This window comes from Leguminivora glycinivorella, chromosome 18, assembly GCF_023078275.1.
Source record: "Leguminivora glycinivorella isolate SPB_JAAS2020 chromosome 18, LegGlyc_1.1, whole genome shotgun sequence".
NCBI classification, from domain to species: domain Eukaryota; kingdom Metazoa; phylum Arthropoda; class Insecta; order Lepidoptera; family Tortricidae; genus Leguminivora; species Leguminivora glycinivorella.
In genome coordinates, this window is record NC_062988.1 from 4,740,860 (window position 1) to 4,768,269 (window position 27,410).

Here is a 27,410-nt window from a genome sequence, read left to right on the forward strand (position 1 = left end):
CGATGTTGGTAACTGATTTTTTGCAGGCGTGTTGGTAGTATATAAAAAGTTATGCAAAGTTTATAGTTTGCTGCGTAAAGTTAATGATACGGTAGAATTTTAATTGGCATGTTAAACATGTACGTAGTAAGTAGGTACTAGTTACTGTCGGCATATAGGTATGTACCTCTGCTATTGTGTGCTATTGTGATAAAAGGTATATACCTATGCTATTAGACTACCTGTCCTTATGTCATTAATACAATTAGACAAAGACATCTCGCGATATAGCTCCCGCGGCCATCAAGTAAATCTGCCCCCCACCTTGTTTTTTTTTTAAGTTTTTGTATGACAATATAACACAAAACGAATATTATATAATTGTCCTTATTACATGCACAATATACGTGACGCACGTCAAAGTCGGCTGCCCAGAAAAAAAAATCGAAGAAAGATCATATTTAGTTTTTTTTTAAATTACTAAACTAACTAATTATAAAGTTTTGGGAGCTGATTGGCATACTCGATACTAATACAAAGACAAATCAATAAAAGAAAATATAAGCCAAAACTCGCTAGGGGCAGATTCACTTAGCTTATCCTGGCATGGCCTTTCCACAAATATAAATGATAATTATTGAATGATTATTACATAGAAGTTTAGTTTAATATCTCTCTTTACCTATACATAGGTACCGTGAAACTTACTGGTAGAGTCACGATAGAAGGTAAGCAATTTCGATCACCATCTGAATAGGTAGGCACAAATACCTACTCGTTATGTTTGATAAAATACACCTATATATTATGTATATATTCAGTTACGAATTTACCAAAACTGCTAAGTTAAAAACAATACCTATTCGTTATTTGACGGTCGGTCTGGCTCGGTCGGTAGTGACCCTGCCTGCTGAGCCGCGGTCCTGGGTTCAAATCCCGGTAAGGGCATTTATTTATGTGATGAACACAGATATTTTTCCTGAGTTATGGATGTTTTATATGTATATAAGTATGTATTTATCTATTTAAGTATGTATATCGTCGCTTAGCACCCTTAGTACAAGCTTAGCTTAGTTTGGGTCTAAGTTGATCTGTGTAAGGTGTCCCCAATATTTATTTATTTATTTTTATTTATTTTAATACATGTCTCGCGATCACATCGTTTAAAAATTTCTAAAAATTAATTTTAATTTCACTTTTTCTGATTTTGACTAGTACCCCAGCAATTTATCTAGCTCCCATATCGAGGTTGCCAAAATGCCCAAAAATTTAACAAACAATTTACATCTTTCAAGAAACTAATACCACCATCCATTACCAACTATGAAGTCTATAAACCGCTTACCATAATTCTACCCTTATAGGCTATCTCACCCCACATCAGCGATACCTGATGCAAATTACGTAGTCAAACCCCCAATTTCCTGCAAGTTTCTGCATTCCCCTGCACCGTGGGTTTCCTGGGGAGCCCCCCTTGTGGGAGTTGTGTGCTTCTAGCCAAGATTACCATCGACGCTCCGTATTCTAGGTACCACATAGTTGAGAATTTGTTCAGAAAAAGTCGCACCATTAAAGAAAGATTTGTCGCACAGTTCAAACTGACAGACTTTTCAGATTGAACTGACAGGTTGCATACAAATCTTTTTTAAGATTATGAATTTTTCAGACTGTCTATGGCGTACCATTGATATAACTGAGTGTTTTCAGAAAGTATTACATGGACTTGAAGACGTCTGTCTTCAAAATACTTTCTGGGCACATTTTATTCAGAACAGTGTGCGTAGACGAATGCACAAACGGTCACGATAGGTATATCTCTTTCGTAGCTATCTATCTCTATCGCTCTTGCGTATTGGCGCGACAGAGCCAGACTACCTTTCCGAGGCATTTCGGTGTCGTTTCGCGCCACAGAAATGCCATTCGGCTACGGGGCCTGATTGTATTTTAAGATTAAAAAAAAAGTAAAATGTTCTTTCCATTCCTTACTTTTATGAACGTGACACGCTGGATACAAATTTTTGGGTCATATTTTTTCATGTACGAAGTATAAAGGTACAATACAATACTGTATAAAAATATAGCCTAAAATCCATACTTTAATATTATACATACTTAAATGGGAAAGTGTGCGCGTCTGTTTGTTTGTCTGTCTTTCACGGCAAAACGGAGCGACGAATTGACGTGATTTTTAAAGTGGAGATAGTAGAAGAGATGGAGAGTTACTTTTTTTCTCTTTCTAACGCGAGCGAAGCCGCGGGCAAAATAAATATTTTGAAAACATCAGTTTTTAGTAGTTAGTAATTTCCACGTTTTCTGAAAAACGCTCGCTCCGTATTATTACAACAGAGCTGCGTATCGTTCGCCCCGTAGGGTAAACTGTAGTATTCTTGACTAAAGCCCCTGGGGTGCCTCCCTGCACTACCAGGCGCGGCTGGGGCATGCAACTCACGGGGTGGTTATAGGTCGCCCTACCCTAATTACTCCGGGTATGCATATTTTGTGCGATGACTTTGGAGTTTTAGTGCTAACGCATGGGGTTAGATATTGAAGTTGGTTTTACGACTTTTATACATTTTGTACGCCTTTATGTATCGTAACGTTTGTTAATTTGAGGAAGAAGAATATTTTGAATATTGACCTAAGAAATGAATACCTACGATACGATTTAGACGTTTTGTTGTTTGGTTTATTGTATGAATAGGAAATCAATGGAGATCTATTAAGCTTTGATATTTAATACAAAACTTAGACCTTACACGTAAGGTACTGCGGGTTAAATCTCGACGGGGGCCAAATGTATCTGGTCGATTTTTTACATGTTTTCATAATTAAATAGAGTGTCCACCGGTTATATATATGGTAGGCGTGTTCAGTGCTTACATGTAGAACTCATCATACTGTAATAATAGAAAAAAATGGTGGATTAGTTTACAATTACTGTCCCCCAGTCGAGATTTGTCCCGCTGTACCTTATATAATCAGTTTATCATACAATCAATAAAAACGCATTAAAACTCAAAATACAGTAAAAATTTATTATATTTGCCATAGTTTATAGTGGCCTTTCTTACACATCAACACTTGCGATGAAATATATTGTATATTTAATAAATATTTGCTTTGACTTTACTGTACCTACATTTAGAAAGTACTGGAATAAAACCAAAACCCTAAAAGCAATATTTTATCTTTCCAGGTGACGTCATGGAGCCATCCTCGTCAGACTACAGCGACGAGGAAGTGGGCGTTTTGGCTCGCGGCCAGAAGCTGTGGGTTCGTGGAGTCAGACCACACACCACGTGTGCAGACATCGTGCGCGCACTACAAGATGCGCCAGAAGGTTGGTCTACTCTAGATTAGACAAGGAAAGTCGTAAACTGTCCTCGTCACTATAGTCTGACGAGGTGGAAGTCCTCGCTCGCGGTCAGAAGCTGTGGGTTCGCGGAGTCAGACCACACACCACGTATCAAGAAGGTTGGTCTCTCTTCTCTTCTTCGTCGAAACCTCATGACTGAGGGCCTTGACCACTAGGTATAAGTCGCTGTACGTTGCAGTGCCCTCCACTCAGGCCAATATTTTGTAGGGTTTAGGTTGGTATTCTGTACAGTGATGAGATGGAAGAGGTAGGGCATAGCGAATGATATTCCGCTTTGTGTGGTAGGGCACAGCACAGCGGATATCATCTCGCTCGAATCTAGAGCAGAGCCCAACTGGGGAAGTACCTCCGCCTTACAGAAGACCGCAGCCAAATAGCACTAGACCCTACTCATAGTGTTGTGTTCCTGCCGGTGATCTTAATCCAGCCTTAGCCTTAGCTGCCAGAGCTCAACGAGGGTGCGGTGTGCTGGTGACGGAAGGATCTACGGAACTAATTTGTTCCGTCTATTGTCCTTTGAGTCGTCGGCAACCCGAACCCTCCTTGGAACTCGTACATTCTTTTTTGCTGTGTACCTACTTAACACAGCAAAGGGGAGTGTACAAGCTTCTAATGGGTTGGCAACGCGCATGTGACACTCTTTGAGTTGCAGGCGTTCATAGGTTACGGTGACCGCTTTCCATCAGGCGGACCGTATGCTTGTTTGCGACCGACGTAGTATATAAAAAAAAAGCCGTTGAATAACTAGTGCAAAGCAATGAAAGCCTAAAACTCTTTCGTTTTGTTACAGCAGGCGGATTAAGTGAGCAGTCCGAATGGATCCTAGCGGAGCGGTGGCGTGGTGTGGAGCGGCCTTTACCACCAGACGCGCCTGTCTCCTGGTGTTGGCAGCTTGGGGAGATGCAAGACATGAGGTAGTTATATCGTCACTACTTTAAAAAAAACTTGTATCTTCGTCTGTCATTGAATAAAAATTTGTAGTAAGTATGTATGGAATGCATATAGACTTACTGCGTTTTAACTTTGAGGAGCAGCGTGAGATACGAGCTTTTTTCAAAGTAGTGACGATATCTCTCCTTCCTCACCGCATTGTTTCATGTCCTACTTATTTAGTTTGGATTACATCATACTGCTGCTTCAGAGCCCAGGATCTAAAAAAGGTTCCACGCTAAAACTTCTTTCCGAGATATATAATATTAGCGATCCACCAAACCATTAATATGTTACTTACTAGCACTTACATATTAAAATAATGTAATTCTATTATAGAAGTGGCCCAACCTTATTAAAATCAATGTAGTAGTAGATAGTAGTAAACGAAGTAGTAGGTACTGAAATGAAACTAGTGTAACACCTAATCACACCCAAACTAATTCCCATGGTTTCTTCCAAAGGTCCGCCTATCCCTCCGTCGCGCATCCAGCGGTGAAGAGGATTCCGGTCGCGACAGCGACGGCAGCCGCAGCGGGCGGCGGCGGCGGCGCGGTCGCACCACCCCGCCCCCTCGAGCCAAGAGCGAAGACCCTGCTGCGAGGCTGGTGACCGTCATACAGCATCAGAGCAGGACTATACATCAACAGCTGGACAAGTTACGGTGAGTAGCCTAAGTTATTTCATGACTGAAGGTGATCAAAGCTTGAGAAACCTTCGCAACTCTTGGTCTACCTTGGAAGTTCGAGGATTCCGGTTGTGACAGCGATGTCAGCCACAGCGGGCGGCGGCGGCGGCGCGGTCGCACCACCCCGCCCCCTCGGGCCAAGAGCGAAGACCCTGCTGCGAGGCTGGTGACCGTCATACAGCATCAGAGCAGGACTATACATCAACAGCTGGACAAGTTACGGTGAGTAGCCTAAGCTAATTCATGACTGAAGGTGATCAAAGCTTGAGGAACCTTCGCAACTCTTGGAAGCCCCTCGGGCCAAGAGCGAAGACCCTGCTGCGAGGCTGGTGACCGTCATACAGCATCAGATCAGGACTATACGTCAACAGCTGGACAAGTTACGGTGAGTAGCCTAAGCTAATTCATGACTGAAGGTGATCAAAGCTTGAGGAACCTTCGCAACTCTTGGTCTACCTTGGAAGTTCGAGGATTCCTGTTGTGACAGCGATGTCAGCCGCAGCGGGCGGCGGCGGCGGCGCGGTCCCACCACCCCTCCCCCTCGAGCCAAGAGGCAAGACCCTGCTGCGAGGCTGGTGACCGTCATACAGCATCAGAGCAGGACTATACATCAACAGCTGGACAAGTTACGGTGAGTAGCCTAAGTTAATTCATGACTGAAGGGGATCAAAGCTTGAGGAACCTTCGCAACTCTTGGTCTACCTTGGAAGTTCGAGGATTCCGGTTGTGACAGCGATGTCAGCCGCAGCGGGCGGCGGCGGCGGCGCGGTCCCACCACCCTTCCCCCTCGAGCCAAGAGGCAAGACCCTGCTGTGAGGCTGATGACCGTCATACAGCATCAGAGCAGGACTATACATCAACAGCTGGACAAGTTACGGTGAGTAGCCTAAGTTAATTCATGACTGAAGGGGATCAAAGCTTGAGGAACCTTCGCAACTCTTGGTCTACCTTGGAAGTTCGAGGATTCCGGTTGTGACAGCGATATCAGCCGCAGCGGGCGGCAATAAGGAGCCTCTCTAAATTAAATTAATTTATTTATTTATTTATCGTATGGCATATAAACACTCAACGTCACTGGATTACAATTATAAAATGGAGACTCTAAATTAAATTAAATAAACTTGATAATTAAACGATTTTCCAATTCTTACATAATAAAGTTCCTATTAATCATTTAATCATCCATGTTTTTTCATGGTCCATATTAATAATTTCAATTTTATCTTTGCAGGGAACAAGAAAAGCTCATCGACCAACTAGAAGACCAGACGCACAAAAGCCGTATGGAGAAGCACGGGACCAACTACCTTCTAGAATCATACCTTCGAGACCTGGGCCGCAACACCGAAGTTAACGACAGTCAAGCAGCCAACAGCGACAGTGGCGTCGGCGTCGGCAGCGGCACCCCGCCCAGAAGACACACCAAACACAAGTCCAGGAGAGAAAGACACCTCATGCGAGAACACTACTTCACTAAAGAACTCACCAACATCTGCCAAGTCAACTCAGAAAGACTCACGCAAACACACAACGACACAGACTCGGACGCTTCAGCAGACGACCTTACAAAAATAAGAGAAGAAATCGAACTACTCGAAAAACTTGCAATAATAAACAAAAGACTACACCGTGAAGAGGAACTTGTCGTCAGACTTACAGCGAAAGTCAAAAGGTATACAGACGAAAACAAAGCGAATAGTTGTGAAAATGTTTCTCAAGTAACAATGCTGATCGATAAAATAGAAGAAGAGTTAGCAAGAACAGCGAAAGAGATGCAAGATAACACCTTAGAGCTAACAAAATCGGAGAGAGAAGTAGAGATGAGATTGAAACTCCTGGACGAATTGACGTTACAGTTAGAGGAGGAAGAGTTACAGAACACGATATTGGAAAGACAGTTGAATGAAGCGTCGAGTAGACAACCCATCTTGTTGCAAGACAGCTACGTACCTGTTTTAGACCAAGGCACAGCGATAGACTATGGGGGACCCAGTTACGCGTTAGATACGCTCGTATGACATTAGATTAAACTGTGAATCCATCCCAAAGATGTTTGAAATTACCAGCGAACTCCTCGGAAATTTTTGGGGACTTTAATGTATTTTAAATCGGGTACAAAAAACCGACAATGGATCTCAGTTTTTACAAATTTTAGTACCCAGTTCACATTAAAATTCTGCTTTAATTCACTTTCAAAGGGAATTGTATTGCTACAATGCCCAATGGTGATAAATAATAGGACATAAAATTAATTGAATAAATTTTGGTACCTTTAGTTTTAGCTCACGAGAGATCAATATTACAGTGATAAGACTAATTAGTAGTTAAAATCCCAAAAGAGTATTACAAAGTTATGATTTACGCCATTAAGGCATACTAAAATATCGAAGCAATATCAATTGATGTCTCTGTCTTCGCTCTCTTTTGATTGGTTTAAATTCGAGAGCTCTGATTGGTTGAAATATTTGAACTCAAATTGCTCACGAACAAAATGTTTTAGTACTTTTAAAACCAATAGTTATATTATAACATAGTATAAGACAATAACTGTGGTGCTTAAGCTGTTTAATACCTAAGAATGTTATTTTACTGCGTAAGAACCTAAACGTAGTTAAGGCAAAAGAAATCTACAAAAATGCAATTTTGACCTTTTGTAGACAAAATAAGGTTCTAATATTGCTTAGATTTAATCCTTTTCACTTAGCTACGTCCAAATAAATAACGCTGCAAACATTTTTAATATTCGAGTCCAATACCAAAAATATATGACAAAAACCACCAACTGTATGTAAGTACGTAAGTTAGGGTGATCATACACTGAACGATGTCACACTATAGGTATCAGGTGACATTCTTAGCGAATGGGCACCATTAGGCCTAGTCAAAATGACATATTTTACTGCTGATTCAAATATGGAACACACACAATTATATCAATTATACACCTACGGACTTTGAGATCAATTGTACCAAGTGATTTATGTTCCATATTTGGAACATTGCAGTAGAGCGTTAATAGGGTTTGTAAAAAAATACTTGAACCAAGGCTATTTCTAACAGGATGATAAATACCCCATCCCATCTCAGGAAAAAATGAGTAGAAAATAATTGGGGCGCCACCGTCTACGTAATTTGTATGTAACAACTATTGAGTCACTTTTGTATAAGACAAGTAGGTGTCGCTATGATAAAAAAAATAGTTCCATTATTTTCTACTCTTTTTTTGCCCAGCCTTATTTTCAAGATAAAAAAAAACATTCAATCGAATTGAGAACCTCCTCCTTTTTTTGAAGTCGGTTAAAAAGATCTCTACTTTCAATATTATAGTATTTTTTACAAACCCATAAAAAGATATACAATCTACAATAACTTCCACTAATGACCTGATTATGTAGGTTCGGCTAGACAAGTATGTTATACATTATTTTTATATTACTGTTAAATATGTTTATACCTTGTGTACAGAAAAATATACAACGAATATAATTAACTTGAATTTCACTGACTCCCCTTTTAGGTGTCATTCCCACTAATATAAAGATAACTTTATAAAAATAACCATCAAGGACCTAAAAAGGAAAGCTGACTTGCATAAACGCTGGAAAGTTACCGGTGACTCGTATATTTATACTCAGTATAGTCAGCTTAGGGCGGATATAAAAAAGAGTTTCTGCCGCGTACGGTGTCTACATCAGTAACATTCAGCAGCGTCTGAAAACGAATCCAAGATCCTTTTGGCAACACGTATCGAACTTGCGAACCAAGGGCGGTTTCGAGTCCAATATTACGTATGGGGACCGTATGTTTAGTGGACAAGCGGCAGCAGGTGCGTTTGCTGACTATTTCAGTACTGTGTTTCTCTCCCGTGAGCCAAAACTAAGTGCAGAAACAGCGGGAGCTGCTGGTAGTCAAAACCTTATAAGTATCTCTGGTTTTACTGAGTATGAGGTGAGTCTGGCAATTGATAAGTTGAAACCGAATTGTGCGCTTGGTCCTGATAACGTGCCCGCGTTCATAATCAAGGCCTTTAAATCCCTACTTGCGAGTCTTCTAGCCCACGTGTTCAATCTGGCGCTTAAGTCTGGCACCTACCCTCTTAGTTGGAAAACCTCAAGAGTGACACCGATTCGAAAGTCAGGTGAAAAGTCGCGAGCCGAAAATTATCGTCCCATTGCCATTCTGAGCTCTTTTGCTAAGGTGTTCGAGAGTGTCCTACACTCGAAATTGTACACCTTAGTTGACCCTTATTTAAATGATGCGCAGCATGGGTTCAGGAAAGGGCGCTCCGTCAATACAAACCTGCTCAGTCTCGTAAACCACGTCTCGGAAAAACTGGATGAAGGATGCCAAGTTGATGTTGCATACCTTGATTTCAGGAAGGCGTTTGACCAAGTCGACAATGATATCCTCCTAGAGAAGCTGTCAGTGGTGGGCTTCGACCCATCACTCCTAAAACTGTTTGCTAGCTACCTGAAGGATCGTAAACAATTCGTTCGGCTAGGTTGTTTCGACTCTGACCTGTATCCTACGAGATCAGGTGTTAGCCAAGGATCCTTGCTAGGCCCCTTTCTCTTTACCATAATGGTAAATGATCTGGCTGGCTGTCTGGTCTCTGGTAAACTGCTGTTATATGCTGATGACATAAAAGTTATGGTAAATATCAGAGACCCGATAGACTGCCGGGACATGCAACGTAACCTGGATGCGATACATCGATGGAGTGTTAAAAACCGCCTCTCTCTTAATGTAGCCAAGTGTTACATTATGAGTTTCACCCGAGCTAGGCAGGAAATACCCGCGACCTATTTCATTGATAGCGAGCCGCTCTCCCGCACTCATTCTATGAAGGACTTGGGTGTGGTATTTGATCCTGGGCTTACGTTCCATGACCACATACGATCTTTGGTGACGGAAGGTTTCAAGCGCCTGGGGTTTGTTACACGCAACTGCAAAGAGTTTACGCATGTAGGAGTGTTTAAAATTCTTTACACTGCTCTTGTACGATCCAAACTGGAAGCAAGTGCGTGTGTATGGAATCCATACGAAACAACCTATGCATTGATGATCGAGAAGGTTCAGAAGTGTTTTTTGCGTACTCTCTATAAGAAATTGTACGGATACTACCCTTTCATGTATCCGACAGCTTACTTACAGGGCACGCTGGGATATAACGCACTGGCGACACGGAGACTGTTCGACCAGCTGGTGACAGTCCTCCGTATCCTGCGAGGTCGTCTTGACTGCCCTGAGTTAGTTGGTGAGGCATGCCGCCTATTCGTCCCGGACGGGCGCGCACGGTTCCGCGCCGACCGCCTGCGCCTCTTCGCGGTCCCTCCCGCTCGCACGGTCTCGCGGCGCAACTCACCAGTTTGCCGAGCGATGAACGCGCTCAATAAGCTCGGTGCTGTGCAGCACTCATGTGATGTGTTTGCGGATGGCTGGACGGTTGTTGAGAGTGAATGTTTGAAGATATGCGAAAGTCTGACCTAATATTAATTTACTGTGCTTTTATTTTATTTTTATTATTATTATTTTACATGTTCGTCGTACTGAATTCTATTTAAAAAAAATATTATAGTTGGTTTCACATACACTAATCGTAAGTAGGAAAAGTAAGTATTCTATCTGAAAAGTAAAATCAGGTGGCGTCACTTAGGATTTAACCCTTTCGCTGAAAGTGCCTGTCAACGTAAAGCCTAACCAGAAATATATTATTGTCAGGTATGCAGTACTCTTATTAGTGACAGTTCAGTATACTATAACATATATAAATAAAATAGTTCTAATATACCCATCAGCAAGGTACGCTCAATGCTACTATCATATACAGGGAAACTACACACAGCACACTGGCTAAACCAGACTGGATGCAGGCAAGCGAAAATGGCCATGCCCAGCATCAGTGAAAAACTCACAAGAACGCTCCTTCAACTAGGGAAGGTCCGTCTGAGAATGGTAACCAGTGTCATAACAGGTCATGGACTATTTAACAATAGTACATTACATCAGAGGCCGGGAAAATGAGGATTTCCGGCCAAGTGGGTATATACGGCCGAGCGAGCGTGCGAGCGAGGCCGGATAGGGATACGAGGCCGGGAATCCGTTTTCACGCCGAGGCATGTATAGTGCTTTTCTCAAACATACAATGAAATAAAAAAAAATGCTCTAAAGGACAATATTTTATAAAAAAAAGTTACTTTGCAGGCCTAGGCCTGAAAAATAATATGAAATCCCTTTACCGTCCTCTCGAGTTGTTGCGCCCAAAAAGCGATACTTCCCAGCCCATTTTAAGGAACGTAAAGACAATATTTCATTGCATGTTTGAGAAAACATCTTTTCATAACAGGTGCTACGGACAGTCCCCTGTGCCGAGGGTGCATGGAGACATTGGAGACAGAGGAAACAGCTGCTCACGTGGTACTGGAGTGCAGCGGGGTGGCTCCATACAGGGCAAAATATCTCGGATCTCCGAGAGACCTCCCCGAGGTCCTACTCAACATCAAGGGTCTGGTAGGATTTCTCGAGGAGTTGGGATGGCAGGACTAGCCAACCCCTCCCTCCTATCACGCAAAATAGGCGCTAGACGTCGAGTTGCGGAAAATCGCCCGTTCTACAATACAATACAATACAGTTCTAATGAAATTCCGCAACATGGCGCGTAGTCATTATACTTCAGGGGGGTTACCATGACGTGCTAAAGCCGTTCAGTTTAGGTTGAGAGAGAGGGACGGAGCTATGTAACTGCTATAGCTGTGTCCCTTTCTCTCAACCTAAACTAAACGTGTTTAGTACGTCATGGTAACCCCCTGGTCAGGATTTACTGTCACTGAGAATCAAAGACTTATGTAACTCCGTATAGACCGATAAAGTCTAAGAAAAAACGTACCTCAAAACCATACAGAAAAAAGGTACGATGAGCTAGATGGCGATACACCTTTGGGGTACGCTCGGCTAGATGGCGCTAATATTAATAGTTGACATTTTTACCCGACTACGGCAACGCAAAAGGAGGGTTATGATTTTGACCGGTATGTATGTGGGTATGTATGTATGTATGTATATTTTTTTATGTATGTGTGTATGTATGTATGTATGTTTTGACATTCTGACGTGTATCATAGATTGCAGGAAACCCTAGACGAATGGTATGTTACGTCATCGTGCCAGCTATACCTGTCTCTTTCAGTATACGGTATGCTTTATGAGGGTGTACGTACGTAGACGCGGTCCTAAATCTACTTAAAGAGTCCTTACACAGTCAGCCGACGCACGCGGTCCTAAGCCGGGCGCCTTCGGCGCCCTCTAACTTAAAGTGTCGGGCGAAGCCCGACGCACGCGTCCTAAGCCGGGCGCCTTCGGCGCCCTCTAACTTAGTGTCGGGCGAAGCCCGACGCACGCGTCTTCGGCGCCCTCTAACTTAGTGTCGGGCGAAGCCCGACGCACGCGTCCTAAGCCGGGCGCCTTCGGCGCCCTCTAACTTAGTGTCGGGCGAAGCCCGACGCACGCGTCCTAAGCCGGGCGCCTTCGGCGCCCTCTAACTTACAAGTGTCGGGCGAAGTTCGACGCACTCGCTCCCAAGCCGGGCGCCGAAGGCGCCCTCAAACTTAAAGTGTCGGGCGAAGCCTTAAATTTTATATATACTTGCAGAGATTCCGAAGATAACCGTGGTCGTATGCCACTTATGTACTTACCTTTATAATTGTGGCATACAACCACGGGTATCTTCGGAATCTCTGCAAGTATATATAAAATTTACAAACTTATTATAACATTGAATTAACGTATTGAAAAGAATACACATCTGTGAATATCATGCATGATAATTTCATAAACTAATTTTATCTTGTTTCATACTTTTTAGAGCACATTTTATAGTAGTCGGGTTTTAGTTTTTGAACTTGTTTTTTATAACACATATCAAGCTAAGAATATGGGCCAAAATGTGAAAACGGAGGTTCAAAAGTTTTAAGCCTGTGTCGAGGGATGGCAGTCTATGCACTGTGATTACACATTTTACTTTGACAGTAATTCTCTATAATACTCGATCCTCTTTGCTGAGGGTAACATGTCTTTTCTGCGGCAGTGGTTCGGCTGTCGACGTAGTGTAACAAATATTAGTATAACAGGCCCCATAGCCGAATGGCACAAACGCTCAGAAACGAAACGCTCGTAGATATATCTATCTCTCTTGCGTATTGGCGCGACAGAGTCAGACCCCGTAGCCGAATGGCATTTCTCCGACGCCAAACGAAAGCGATACGCCGCTGGCTCTGTCGCGCCAATACGCAAGCGCGATAGAGATAGATATCTACTAGCGCTTCGTTTCGTGAGCGATTGTGCCATTCGGCTGGCCACGCAGACTACCTTTCGCGGCGTTTCGTTTGTTTCGCGTCGTAGAAATGCCATTCGGCCACGGAGCCTGTAGTAAACACAGTTAACTTTATTCGTCAGATGAGTAGTAAGCAGATTTTTTGCACACAATGTTTTTTAAGTGAGAATATAATGAAAATACGGTAAATTATATAGATATGCGCTTTATTTTACACAGAAATAAACATAGATACTTAATAAAAATGCAAAAATCGCTTTTTATTTTCGTTGTGCCTTGGCCAGTGCTCAAGATATCAAGTGACTGATGATATTGATAATTCAAGTATTTTGAAAACATTCCAATTTTAGATATTACAATTTTGTAGTATTTTATATTCTAAAACAGGTTTTTTCTACAGCTGGCTGCTACTAAAATCTTATTTGGACATCCAGAATTGTAAAAATCCTTTGGGTGCCTCTATCTATGGCAGTGTAGAAGATTTTTTCTACTTTTCTACCCTTATTTCGAAGACATAAAGTTGAATAAATCTTTGAGTGGCAGGCGTACTGGTAGCCGAGCTGAGAATCAAATCTGGATCTTCATCTTACGCGGCTAACGCCATTACCACTAGACCATACGGCCAATCCATACTAATATTATAAATGGGAAAGTGTGTGTTTCTGTTTGTCCGTCTTTCACGGCAAAACGGAGCGACGAATCGACGTGATTTTTCAAGCGGAGATAGTTGAAGGGATGGAGAGTGACATAGGCCACTTTTTGTCTCTTTCTAACGCGAGCGAAGCCGCGGTCAAAAGCTAGTATTATAAATGGGAAAGTGTGCGTCTGTTTGTCCGTCTTTCATGGCTAAAAGGAACGACGAATCAACGTGACTTTTTAAAGTGGAGATAGTTGAAGGGATGGAGTGACATAGGCTACTTTTTGTTTCTTTCTAACGCGAGTGAAGCCGCGGGTAAAGGCTAGTATAAAAAAAAATATTTGTCTCCTAGTTTATTTTAAGTAACACATTCACTATCAGACAAAAAATAGTCAGAAATCGGTCGTTACCTATAACCGTCCACTAGTATGGCGAAAACACGCCTAGCGGGTTCTCCGGTATCCGAGCAAAGCTCATAAGTGCGTACCACGCGGGTTCTCGGTTGCGAATGTGTTAATTAAATTAAACATTTTATTGTAGTAATCGCCTCACTCACTCCAAATGTCAAAAATTCCATCATGGCTTTTTACTCCTCATTAATCAGCAAGGCGGATTCTTCCAATGTCTATGAAGACTTTTGACTTGTAAAAAGTTACCGTTGATATTTTGATAGGGTTTGATTGAATTGAACTGTTAATAATAGTTTAAAAGTGTTTGTCAACAAGCAACCTCGAGCACTGGCCACGGCAGGCCTTTCTGTATCCAGCTCGCGGGGGGGAGGAAGGCCACGGCGGGTACCGGGGCGCGGGGGGCGCGGCTGAAGGACTTGGTCCCCGCGTCCGCCGGGTCAACAACCGGCCGTAGGCGCTCGCTGCCGCTTATTCTGTGTCCATCGCCACCTGGGGATGTGCAATGTATGTTATAAATATTTTTTCTACTCCAGCACTTAAATCTGTCAATTAGATTATTGTCAGCGGTATCCAAATTAAGTTCATTTGAGTAACGATAGAAAAGTCTGTCTATAGGTTCATATGATAACTGCTGAGCAGTATTCATATGAATATAGGAGTTCTGTAAGTTTATTTTTAAAAGTACAACTTCCATTTATCAGGTATGTTTTCATTTGCAATAATAAATAACTCTTAATAAATAATATAATATTTAGGTTCATAATTTAAATCAAGATGAAAAAATAAACTGAAATGCGTTTTACATATTAGATATTGCAAAACAAAGGTAAAAATCATAAGTTTATCATAGTACATTACATCAGAGGTCGGGAAAATGAGGATTTCCGGCCAAGTGGATATATACGGATAGGGATACGAGGCCGGGAATCCGTTTTCACGCCGAGGCATGTATAGTGCTTTTCTCAAACATACAATGAAATAAAAAAAAATGGTCTAAAGGACAATATTTTATAAAAAAAAGTTACTTTGCAGGCCTAGGCCTAAAAAATAATATGAAATCCCTTTACAGTCCTTTCGAGTTGTTGCGCCCAAAAAGCGATACTTCCCAGCCCATTTTAAGGAACGTAAAGACAATATTTCATTGCATGTTTGAGAAAAATAATTTTACATTTGACATTTAAATATTCTTGAACGCAACCACATTTTTCGTAATTGAAAACCGGCTTATTTTCTATTTCTCTTGTCTATGGCATGAAGAGGTCGGTTAATGTACGACCCAGAAATGTACAGCCCAAAATCGGCGTCCACTTTTTTGGACGCGAATTACGGGGTCGTATAATACTGCCGCCCTGTAAAAAAAGTGGCTTCGAATTATCGCCCGGACCAAACGTGTACAGCCCGAGAATGCCCAACCCATCAATTCACGGCCCAAGAACTCTCGTACATCATGGACGCCAATTCCTGGGTCGTAAATTCTTGGGTTGAGCATTCTCTGGCTGTGCATTATTGGTTCCCGCATTTGTAAACTTTTTAAAAAATTATTTGAACTATTTTAGTGTTTTATACTTTATTTTAAGTCGACGTTGTGCAAAAACTTAAGTAATTATGAGTGATTCTGGTGAACAATATACTCCCCAAGAAATAAAGGCTATGGCGCTCAAAGTGACTGACAATTTGTTACATGAAAAGTCGGATACAGCGTAGCAAAAATGTTATGATTGTTTTATGACATGGAAATTGCAAAAAAATGTTTCAACTTTCTCTGAAATCGCATTATTGGCATATTTTGAAGAATTGTGCAACAATATCTCACCATCAACATTTTGTGGACAGAATACTCAATGCTACGACGATCCACACAAATATTCCCATTCATTATATGAAGTAAGTAACTAACCCATTTTATTATTCTTGAATAGGTATTTATGTGGCTGTCGTAGAAAAAGTATAGTATACAATCGTAACATTATGAAGGCTATAAAAGTCTCGTACCTTACTTAGGCCACTCGGCAAGCCTTCGTGGCCTAACCGCGGTACTCAACTTTTATAGCCTTCATAACGTTACCGTTATATAATATACTATTGTTGAAGACTTGTAATTTCATTTTAAACTGTGGAAGGGTACCTACGCTAAAATTGGGCGTTTTAACTACTCACATACTTCCAGTAGCTAAAGCTACGAGCTTACACACCTCCGAATCGCTTGCAGTATCTGTGGCTAAATAGCCGAGTATTGAAATGTTTGATTAATTTTATGTCGAAGCAATTTAGAGCACAATTTATGAAAATCCAAATCACTCGAGTAGTTAAGGTTATACCGCTGAGAACACACTATACTTCTCTCGGGTAAAGCTGACTTTCCCAGGGAGACGGGGTCTTATTAAATGCCCTGCTGATATAGACATATACTTTTCTCGATGTCTCATCTCGATCTGCGGCTATCTGGAAAGTTGCTATCTACAAGAGTGAGCAACCGGCCTTTCTGCCTCACTGACGTGAAGCTAGCAAGCTACACTTGTTTTGTATGTCGTCCTCTACTAGGGACTTATTCAATGCTATGTGTCTCTCTCTCACTCACCGCGACCTGCGGCTCCCTGTTCTGTCGTCCCCCTCCCCCTCCGGAGGGGGTGCGGCGTCATCCGTAGCACTAGCGCCGCCGCCACGAGCCACGACGCTCCTCGCCTTCTACAAGTGCTAGGAACTGCGTCAGTTTCGATGATGCTATTTCCAACTAGTTTTGAATGCGCGCTCCACTACTACAAAGTCGCTTTATCTATCTCTCTCACTTACAGCGACCTGCAGCCTCTATCCGTCTCGTTCCCTTTCCCTCCTCCTACTTCTCCGCGCAGCTCCATTTGAATTTAAATCCGTGTCGCCTGTGTCAGTTCTGTCCTGCCTTGCTAAAGCTAACTGTCTCTCTCTCACTCACCGCGACCTGCGGCTCCCTGTCGCATTACTCCAAATCCCGCGCAACTTCATTCGAGTTTAGATCTGTGTCGCCTGTGTCACCTAACTATCTCTCTCTCACTCACCGCGACCTGCGGCTCCCTGTCCCTGTCGTCCCCCTCCCCCTCCGGAGGGGGTGCGGCGTCTCCCGTGGCACTGGCGCCGCCACCACGCCGCTCCTCGCCTTCCACAAGCGCCAGGAACTGCGTCAGTTCGGCCTCGTCGCTGATGCTATCTCCTACTTCTAACTGCACGCTCTACTACTACACAGCTGACAGTAGCGATATCTATCTCTTTCACTCACCACGACCCGCAGCTCCCTGTCTCGCTCATCCCCCTTCCCCTCCTCGCATTACTCCAAATCCCGCGCAGCTTCATTCGAGTTTAGATCTGTGTCGCCTGTGTCAGTTCTGCTCCCAGCTGTAAATCTATCTATCTCGCTTGCACTTACCGCGGCCTGCGGCTCCCTGTCCCTGTCGTCCCCCTCCCCCTCCGGAGGGGGTGCGGCGTCTCCCGTGGCACTGGCACTGGCGCCGCCGCCACGCCGCTCCTCGCCTTCCACAAGCGCCAGGAACTGCGTCAGTTCGGCCTCGTCGCTGATGCGGAGCGGAGTCTTGGGGCCGACTATGGCGATGGAGACGTTCTGAAAATTGGAAGAGTTGGGTTAATTAATAGGGATGACGACTACATAAAAAAATGGCATTCTGTTTAGTCCGTCAGTTAGATCGTCCAAAAATACTGAACACAAATTTTCGCTTTTTCTAATTAATAAATAAATAAATATTATAAGACATTCTTACACAGATTGACTGAGACCCACGGTAAGCTCAAGAAGGCTTGTGTTGTGGGTACTCAGAAAACGATATATATAATATATAAATACTTATATACATAGAAAACATCCATGACTCAGGAACAAATATCTGTGCTCATCACACAAATAAATGCCCTTACCGGGATTCGAACCCGGGACCGCGGCGCAGCAGGCAGGGTCACTACCGACTGCGCCAGACCATTAATGAACAAATACAAAGATATAGAGCATCAAAGTTCCGGAGTGGGGGCTGGTGACGTCACTTCTAAGTAAAAATTGCACCCAGGCGTGACGTCAGGCGAAACTTCAACGCACTGTACCGTCATTTTTCGTTTACGAGAAAAACACGTGTCTAAAATTCTTTGATAATCTAACTGACGGACTAATTAGTTTTTTTTAGTCGTCTCGCCTATTGCATCAATAAAATAAACATTACAACCTACTATCTTATACAGAAAAGCAAAATAAATAAATAAATATTATAGGACATTCTTACATCAGATTGACTGAGGCCCGCGGTAAGCTCAACAAAAACTGCCCACAATCAGCAAATGTAACCAACCAAGCAATACACCATGGGAATACAAGTAATACTACAAAGAAAATAATTTTCTAATAGAGGGAGTATTAGAAATTCCTTTCATCTGGACATTATGTCACCAAATTGTAGTTCATACAAACTCTAAACTACAAACCCTGAATCAACCGTAGGTACCACTCTTACCAGGCAGACAAGCATGGTCGCGCGATAAATGATAAAACAGCAGGCCGTCCCATCGCACTTACAAATTAGTGTGATGGGGACGGCCTGATATTTTATCATTTATCGCGAGACTATACTTGCCTGCCTGGACAAATAATAACATGATAAAAAATTATTTGTTTAAAATCTAATTTTTACAAGGTTTTATTCAACTCGCCTTGTTATTGTTAGTATGTGCGTCAAAACGTAGAAGCTAAATTTGACCCACTTCCCGGTTTCTGATTGAGCTGAAATTTTGCACGCATATGTAAAATCACGTGACAATGCAATGTTAATTATGGTATCATGGAGTTGATCTGATGATGGAGCAGAAAGGTGGTTATAGGAAATCTGTAATGAAACGTCATACCCCATCGAGTAAGGGGTTTTTAGAAACATCTCGGAGAGCAGTAGATGACTGTTGAAAGAAAGGTAGTCGGCGATAAAAGCTTGTGTCAACCAAAATGAAATGTTTGCAAAAAAATATAATCTATTTAGGTACCTTAGTATTAAGATCAACTTCATTGGGCAGTGTGTCTCTCAGAGCCCTCAAGCCATGAGCAACCAATTCATGGAGATCACAGTCCTGAAACAGATAATATTACAAGTTATCAATACAAATAAAAAGCTGGTGTAATTTGAGGATAGTCCAACTATGTCCACTGCACTACACACTATGTCAGCATCATCCTCCTTGCGTTATTCCGGCGTTTGCCACAGCTCATAGGAACCTGGGGGGAAGATTATGACACGCTATCAAAAAGGAAATACTGTCCCAGAGTCGTTAGGTACGACGACGAGCAAAGCGAGGAGGAGTTTTAGGTATCTTGCATCCCTAATATATGTCGGACTTGCTATCAAAAACCAAATTGAAAGGAGAAGGACAACTATGCCACCTAAATATTATGCACAAATATTATCTGTGATAATACTATTCGACTAGAAGGTAGAAGACTATTATGCTCATTAACATTATGCCAATATACCATTCAGTATTATAAAAATCTGTGAAATGATTTATGCCAAAGCATATTCCGCGTAAGGTGTTTTTGCCAAACGTGACTTCTGCCAAAAACTATAATACAAATCAAATAAATGTGAAAAAAGTTTCTGCAAGACAAAAATGGTGGACAGTTAACACATTCACTACCAGACAATAAGCATGACGAGAACCCGCTGGGCGGGTTTTCTGGCATCTGAGTGAAATTCACAAGTGCCCACTAGGCAAGGGATCTTGGTGTCGAACGTGTTAAGAGGGCTTTCGTGTTAAAAATAGTGAAATCGCAACCGAGCGCTCGATCATACCATGTGTGGTATCAAATTAAAGGGCTTTGCGAGTAGTTTATAAATATATATCACATTATAGGACTTTTTCTACTTGGTCTAACAAAATATGAGAAAATGTCCAAAAGTGGTAATAATTGTACCGGTGAAGGCTCGTTTTCAAAAAATTGGCAAAAATCAATAATAGCAATTTATAATCACTAAGGCATAACAGCAATTTAAGTAAACATTGCAGATTAATTTAGTACAAAACTTACTTTGATGTGATGTAGATTTTCAAAGAAATTGTCACTTAATTTTAGGTAATTTCTGAAAAAAATTGAATTCGCCTTAGGCTAGTTTACTCTTTTCAAAAACTTAAAATAAAAATCTAGTCTGAAATGATTGTGGTACAGGATATACGAATTATAAATTTACCCGTTTTAATATTCAAAATTGTCCAAATTTTACAAATAAGATCGACTGATTCAGCTCTATACGTGCGTTTTTCTAAACGTGCATTAGAGAAAAATTCATAATTAATTTAGTGAGTTAGTTTTCAAAAATCCAGTCTTATAAAAATCAAGATAATAAGATGCTCTAACTGGAACTTGAATTAAATAAATCTATTGGATAACGGAAAGTGTAGTATTTCACCGACTAAAACTATCAATTTTACATTCTTTTGACGTTTTTTTTGAAAGCAGCCTTAAAGGTCATCACAATGATGAAGTTACCTGGAAGGTGTTGAGATGCTTCTCAAGGTAAGTCCTGGCAGACTGCGAGCGAGCACCGATGGCCATGGCGCGACAATCAAAGTATAGAGCGGACGGACAGGTCTGGAAGATGTGAGGGCCTTGGTCCTGAAAGGAGTAATACAATATTAATGCTAGGCAAATTGGATCCAAATTGCCAGATATAAAAAAGAAGAGTGACATGTGAAAGTCGATAGAGGAGGCCTTCACCCAAAAAGGGTCTATCTACACCGTGTTTCACTTAACACTAAAAACCTGAAAACAGTTTTTTCAGAATCGAGAGTAGAATCGATTGAGCTATATCTTGATGGGGGTAATATTTTTATTTAAATTAGTATTATTAGTTATTTAACGGCCCATTACGTGCCCATTCTAACAATAGAATTCTTGTTGATTCTTGTTGTATTACGAGTACAAACTCGTAATACAACATTGTGTATATATCGCATTGCTAGAGGTTGTTTACCTTTTTCAGTATTTAGGGGTATTAATACTGGCTGGTTACTTGGACGATTATTTTTTCCGCTACTAGTTTGACGTTGTTTGTTAGTTTAATCTTAATGTTTATCATAAGTCATAACAAATTGAACTCGTACCTAATTACAACCTTGTCATTTTGAATATTGGGTTTAAATTTGCTTACTGCGATTACCTGTCCAATTTGAAGTTTACTGTGATAAAGCTTTAAAGTGTTTTACAGTGACATCTTAGCTGTCTATTGGTAAACCTTATGTTGTTGCAGTAACGTACACAAATAAATAGTCTTATGGTTTATGATGGTAGTTAGCAATTATTTTATTGAGTGTAGAGCTAAAAGTCTAGTAGAGCTGTACAGAAAATTAAAAATTCAATTTAAAATAAAGTAACGATCAGATTAAAAGATGAATACTCTAGATGAGTTTAAAAAAATAAAAATCAGTTGGGGTGTCTGAGGTTTTGAGTGATACCGGAAACACGTTGTATATGCAAAAAGCAGCCTAACTTTTATTATTGTTATTTATTTAGGCACTATTGTGGTATAAAAATGCTATCCTTCGAAATATAAGTACTGAATTTTATACTTACATCATAACCAGCCACCAGAAGGCCAACACCGAGTGGTCGCTTATCGTACCGCTGGTGCAAATCTGCATCTTGTTGCCGACCATGGCAATGAGGCGGCCCACAGGCATCGGAGAGTCATGGGAGTAGCGGTGGTTTAGGCACTCTGTACGCATGAAACGGCTGGAATAAGAAATAAAATAATGACATTATTTATCACAGACATCTTACAATGATAAAATGACGGACAATTAAATGGTACAGTATTAGTAACCTACAAAGAGGATCAAGTATTACTGTCAAAGTAAAATGTGTAATCGCAGTGAATAGACTGCCATCTCTCGACACAGGCTTAAAACTTTTGAACCTCAATTTTGACAATTTAGCCCATATTGTTACCTTGATATGTGTTAAGAGGCCTTATTCCTAAAGACGAGCGTTTTTTGCAAAATAGAACCTTTTTCATTCAAAACTATAAAGAAACTATCAATGATTATTAAAAAAATGATAATGTTCCTAAAAGTACATATCTTAAGCTAGAAAGTCAATTGGTACTACTTTAAAATATGTCTTTTTATACTTCCGAAAAATCAGTTTTTTCGGAAGACGTTTTCAATTTTCATAGTGGGATAGCTCGTTTAGAATCGTGATTGTGCTGTTAAAAATGTTATCTGGGGTAATAAATGATCACAATCCTATTTGTTATATCCTGTACGAGTTAGCTAATACATTGACATTTTAAGATTTACTTGAAATGGTGGATAAATAACCTTCCGTATCCTCCCCATTTTTTCGATAAAAAGAGGTTTACATTATGTATTTTTCCTGCGATTCCTGCATTTTTGTAACTCTTAAATAATATTATCCTAAACTAGAACTTCTTATTGACCTATAAGAAAAAAATCATACATATAAGACATACCTTTCTGTCGATAGATATGTTTTTAAAACACCTAAATTTCGAATAAAAGACACTGTGCTAACGCGAGCCCGCTCAGTCTGCGCCGAGCGCTCGAAGACAACGGACCTGCGTTTGATCGTCCGGCGCACCTAGCTTTCGTAAGCAGCTCGATAGTTCCGAGAAGTGCCGTAAACTGCGACTAAACAAATCTTGATCCTTTTTACACCTTATGCAATTTTAGCATTCGACATGCTTTTCATATGATTTTGGATTTTAAGTTATACGTGAAGTTTGTTGAGAGTTTGAATTATTATTATATTTTGGGACCAGGATGAGGTTCTGGTTCTCATGATGATGGAGTCAGGCAGGAGATGTTCAACAGAACTGCTATTCTACTTATCATAACTCCACCATGTTTGGGCTCATTAGATTTGGGCTGATGAGCACCATCGATCTAGATGAGGTCCAAGGTCTCATGATGGAGTCAGGAGGTGGTCAACAGAACTGCTATTCTCCTCATCATAACCCCATCATGTTTGGGCTCATTAGATTTGGGCTGACGAGCACCATCGAACTAGATGAGGTCCAAGGTCTCATGACGGGGTCAGGAGGTGGCCAACAGAACTGCTATTCTCCTCATCATAATCCCATCATGTTCGGGCTCATTAGATTTGGGCTGACGAGCACCATCGAACTAGATGAGGTCCAAGGTCTCATGATGGAGTCAGGAGGTGGTCAACAGAACTGCTATTCTCCTCATCATAACCCCATCATGTTTGGGCTCATTAGATTTGGGCTGACGAGCACCATCGAACTAGATGAGGTCCAGGGTCTCATGATGGAGTCAGGAGGTGGTCAACAGAACTTCTATTCTCCTCATCATAACCCCATCATGTTTGGGCTCATTAGATTTGGGCTGACGAGCACCACCGAACTAGATGAGGTCCAAGGTCTTATGACGGGGTCAGGAGGTGGCCAACAGAACTGCTATTCTCCTCATCATAACCCCATCATGTTCGGGCTCATTAGATTTGGGCTGACGAGCACCATCGAACTAGATGAGGTCCAAGGTCTCATGATGGAGTCAGGAGGTGGTCAACAGAACTGCTATTCTCCTCATCATAACCCCATCATGTTTGGGCTCATTAGATTTGGGCTGACGAGCACTATCGAACTAGATGAGGTCCAGGGTCTCATGATGGAGTCAGGAGGTGGCCAACAGAACTGCTATTCTCCTCATCATAATCCCATCATGTTTGGGCTGACGAGCACCATCGAACTAGACGAGGTCCAAGTTCTCATGATGGAGTCAGGAGGTGGTCAACAGAACTGCTATTCTCCTCATCATAACCCCATCATGTTTGGGCTCTTATAACAATACCAAAGTCACTATAAGTGTTCCGTTCAGATTTGAGAAGATCGGTTCTGATCTGACCATCATCAGCAGTTCCACTGCACCAAATGTCACTGTTCTGGACGAAAGTGCATGCTGTTCTTATAAAAATACCAAAGTCACTATAAGCGTGCCGTTCAGATTTGAGAAGTTCCGTTCTGGCCATCATCAGCAGTTCCACTGCACCAAATGTCACTGTTCCGTACCTAAATGCATGCTGTTCTTTTAAAAACACAAAAATCACCATACGTATGCCTTTCAGATTCGAGGAGTTCCATCGATTACTCCAGGATCCCATCATCAGAACTGGGTTCTGAGAAAAATGGGACCAATCTGTATTTATATACATTCAATAATTTTTTTTTAATCGGTCCAGTAACAACGGAGATATCGAGGAACAAACATAAAAAAATTAAAAAAATAAATAAACATACAGACGAATTGAGAACCTTAAACGGTTACAAAGTTAAAAAGTGACACATCATGAGCAGTTCCAATGCACCAAATGTCACTGTTCTGGACGTAAGTGCATGCTGTTCTTATAAAAATATGAAAGTCACTATAACTGTGATAATTTCCGAAATTATTAATATTATCAAAAAACGATCTTAGTAAACCCTTATTCATTTTTAAATACCTATCCAAAAATATATCACACGTTGGGGTTGGAATGAAAAAAAAAATCAGCCCCCACTTTACACTAATATTTTTTTTTTCCATTTTTCATTTTTGCACTTTGTTGACGTGATTGATATACATATTGTTACTAAATTTCAGCTTTCTAGTGCTTACGGTTACTGAGATTATCCGCGGACGGACGGACGGACGGACGACGGACGGACGGACGGATGGACAGACAGACATGGCGAATCTATAAGAGTTCCTAGTTGACTACGGAACCCTAAAAAACAGAAATCACTATTAAACTATTCTCTAATTTCAAGTTCCTAACTAAAATTTTCCTAATAAAAAAAAAAACAAATTGATCCCGCTACAAACTTTCACCCCCTTTTTCCCTCTACTAGGGGTGTAAATTTTCATAATCGATTCTTATCTCTTCGAAATTTTGTTAATGAAATCTATACAAATTTCGACTTTCTAGCTTTCGTAGTTTCGGCTCAGCGGTGTTGGTTGTTGAATCAATCAATTAGGAAAACTGAATTTATATATGTACATGTAGACTAATACTATACTTTTACTACATTCATATACCTTATTTACTACTACCATACCATGAATATGAAATTAAATAAAGAGTCCCCATATAAAATTGAAAATTATGTTATTAGCAATTTAATTCAAAACTATCAAGATTATTCGTGTCTGCGTTGAAACGCGCGTTGAGTTGCCGGTGCTCGCGTACCGAGCGCCAACGCCATCTATCGATGGCCGTTTCGTGAAATTGATGAGCGCTCTAAGGAGTAAGGGGTCTTAAAATGTCAAATATTAATATCACTGCCATCTAGCCGAGCGTTCCCCAAACATGTAACCCATCTAGTTCATCGTACCTTTTTCTCTATGGCTTTGAAGAAAACATACCTCATTATCTTTCTTAGATTTTATCCGTCTAAGATACGGAGTTACATATATGTCTTTGGTAAACTATAATTAATGATAAAAGTTCCATGTGTAGATTAAATGGCAGATATTGACTTTTGATTGGGTACAAAGCTCTAAACCAGGGGTCTCCAAACCGTGGCCCAAGGGCTAAATTTAGCCCTTAGCCTGTGGTTAGGCTAGAGAACTTTGAATAAAGGAACACAATAATCTCCATGGAGACTTTACCTTGATGTGTTCTACATTTATACAATGGTAAAATGACAAATGGTATGGCAAGGACATTTAAGGACATGTCCTTCCAGGATAAAATAATATAAAAGTTGCAGTAAATAAATAAATATTATAGGACATTCTTACACAGATTGACCGAGTCCCACGGGAAGCACAAGAAGGCTTGTAGTTGTGTTGCAGGTACTCAGACATGGAAAACATCCATGACTTAGGAACAAATATCTGTGCTCATCACACAAATAAATGCCCTTACCGAGATTCAAACCCGGGACTGCGGCGTAGCAGGCAGGATCACTATGCGCTAGGCCAGACTGGTCGTCTTAGTAGTAGTAAGTAGCCAACTCAATGAAAACAAATTATTTAATGGCAAATTAGTAAGACCTAATAATTCTTACCTCAACATCCTAGCATCAGCAGTCAATCCCGAGATAGAAATACCAATATGCTCATCAATAGGAATAACCTTCTTCTGATATGCCGATAACTCACTGACGGCCCGTTTTAAAGCTATGAGCACCGCAAACTCCTTGTTCTTCAGTCCCACGGTAGCCGAGCCGAGCTTGACGGCTTCCATGGCGTACTCCACTTGGTGGAGGCGGCCCTGGGGGCTCCACACTGTGACATCACTGTCATACTGGTTTCTGAACTAAAAAAATATTAAAAAAAAAATTGTAATTCTTGTTTACTGTAGTATGTTGTACTTAGAAAGGTTAGATATAGAAGAGAATCACTTTAGAAAGAATCAGTTGTCAGTACATGGTTGTTTACCTGAATGATTTAAAGGAAATTAACAAGAAAACTTTTTGAGGTTAATGTTGAATTTACAAAGTTTTACGTAGAAAATAACTTTCAGACTGTAAGATTGCCTGTTTTTATTGATTTTAGTATTAATTTAATAAAATGACTGAGTATACAAAGTGAAAATCGTCCACTAATCGAGTTTTACATTGATAACTGTTCCGGTGACAAAGCAAGTTTTAAATTTGTAGATTACCGGATTTTCAAAACTTACACAGCATTTAAACTTAATGAACGATTAAAAACTACTTACCATTGTTAAGAAGTGTATTCAATTTATAATATCAACGATATTCACAATATTGTACGCTTAGCGTACGATGAAAAGCAAAATTGAAAATACAAATGTCAAATGTCAAACAATGATGACGCTTGTCTATGCCGTGGTAATTGTCGTAACAGACTATCGTATCGAACTAAGTTCGCGTGCAGTACGGTGCAATAATCTGTAGCCACTGTAGAGTGTGGACAGGCGAGGAAAAAGGGCACATATAAAAAAAAATCTGTTGTTTTCCCAGTCTTTGTTATTTGAGCGTTATCTCTTGCTTGATGATCAAAACTTTGCTGGTTGTCGGTTCAATACATTTCGACAACACATTTTATTTACTGATTTCTTA

General features: G+C 40.9%; 2 protein-coding genes across 2 annotated transcripts; one reads left to right on the forward strand and one right to left on the reverse strand.

Moving 5' to 3' along the window:
* Positions 1-3,181: 3,181 nt before the first annotated feature.
* LOC125235838 lies at positions 3,182-8,039 on the forward strand. The gene is made up of 4 exons (XM_048142443.1): positions 3,182-3,319; positions 4,146-4,269; positions 4,750-4,949; positions 6,205-8,039. The coding sequence occupies exons 2-4, from the start codon at positions 4,171-4,173 to the stop codon at positions 6,989-6,991; spliced, it is 1,086 nt and encodes a 361-aa protein (XP_047998400.1). The 5' UTR covers positions 3,182-3,319; positions 4,146-4,170; the 3' UTR covers positions 6,992-8,039.
* A 6,089-nt stretch (positions 8,040-14,128) lies between these two features.
* Positions 14,129-27,164, reverse strand: LOC125236007 (proteasome subunit alpha type-1-like). The gene is given in 8 exon segments (XM_048142689.1): positions 14,129-14,838; positions 17,747-17,938; positions 19,354-19,437; positions 20,852-20,977; positions 21,935-21,990; positions 21,993-22,093; positions 26,391-26,641; positions 27,047-27,164. Coding segments are annotated over 8 exon segments (834 nt in total). The 5' UTR covers positions 27,050-27,164; the 3' UTR covers positions 14,129-14,817.
* Between the last annotated feature and the right edge of the window lie 246 nt (positions 27,165-27,410).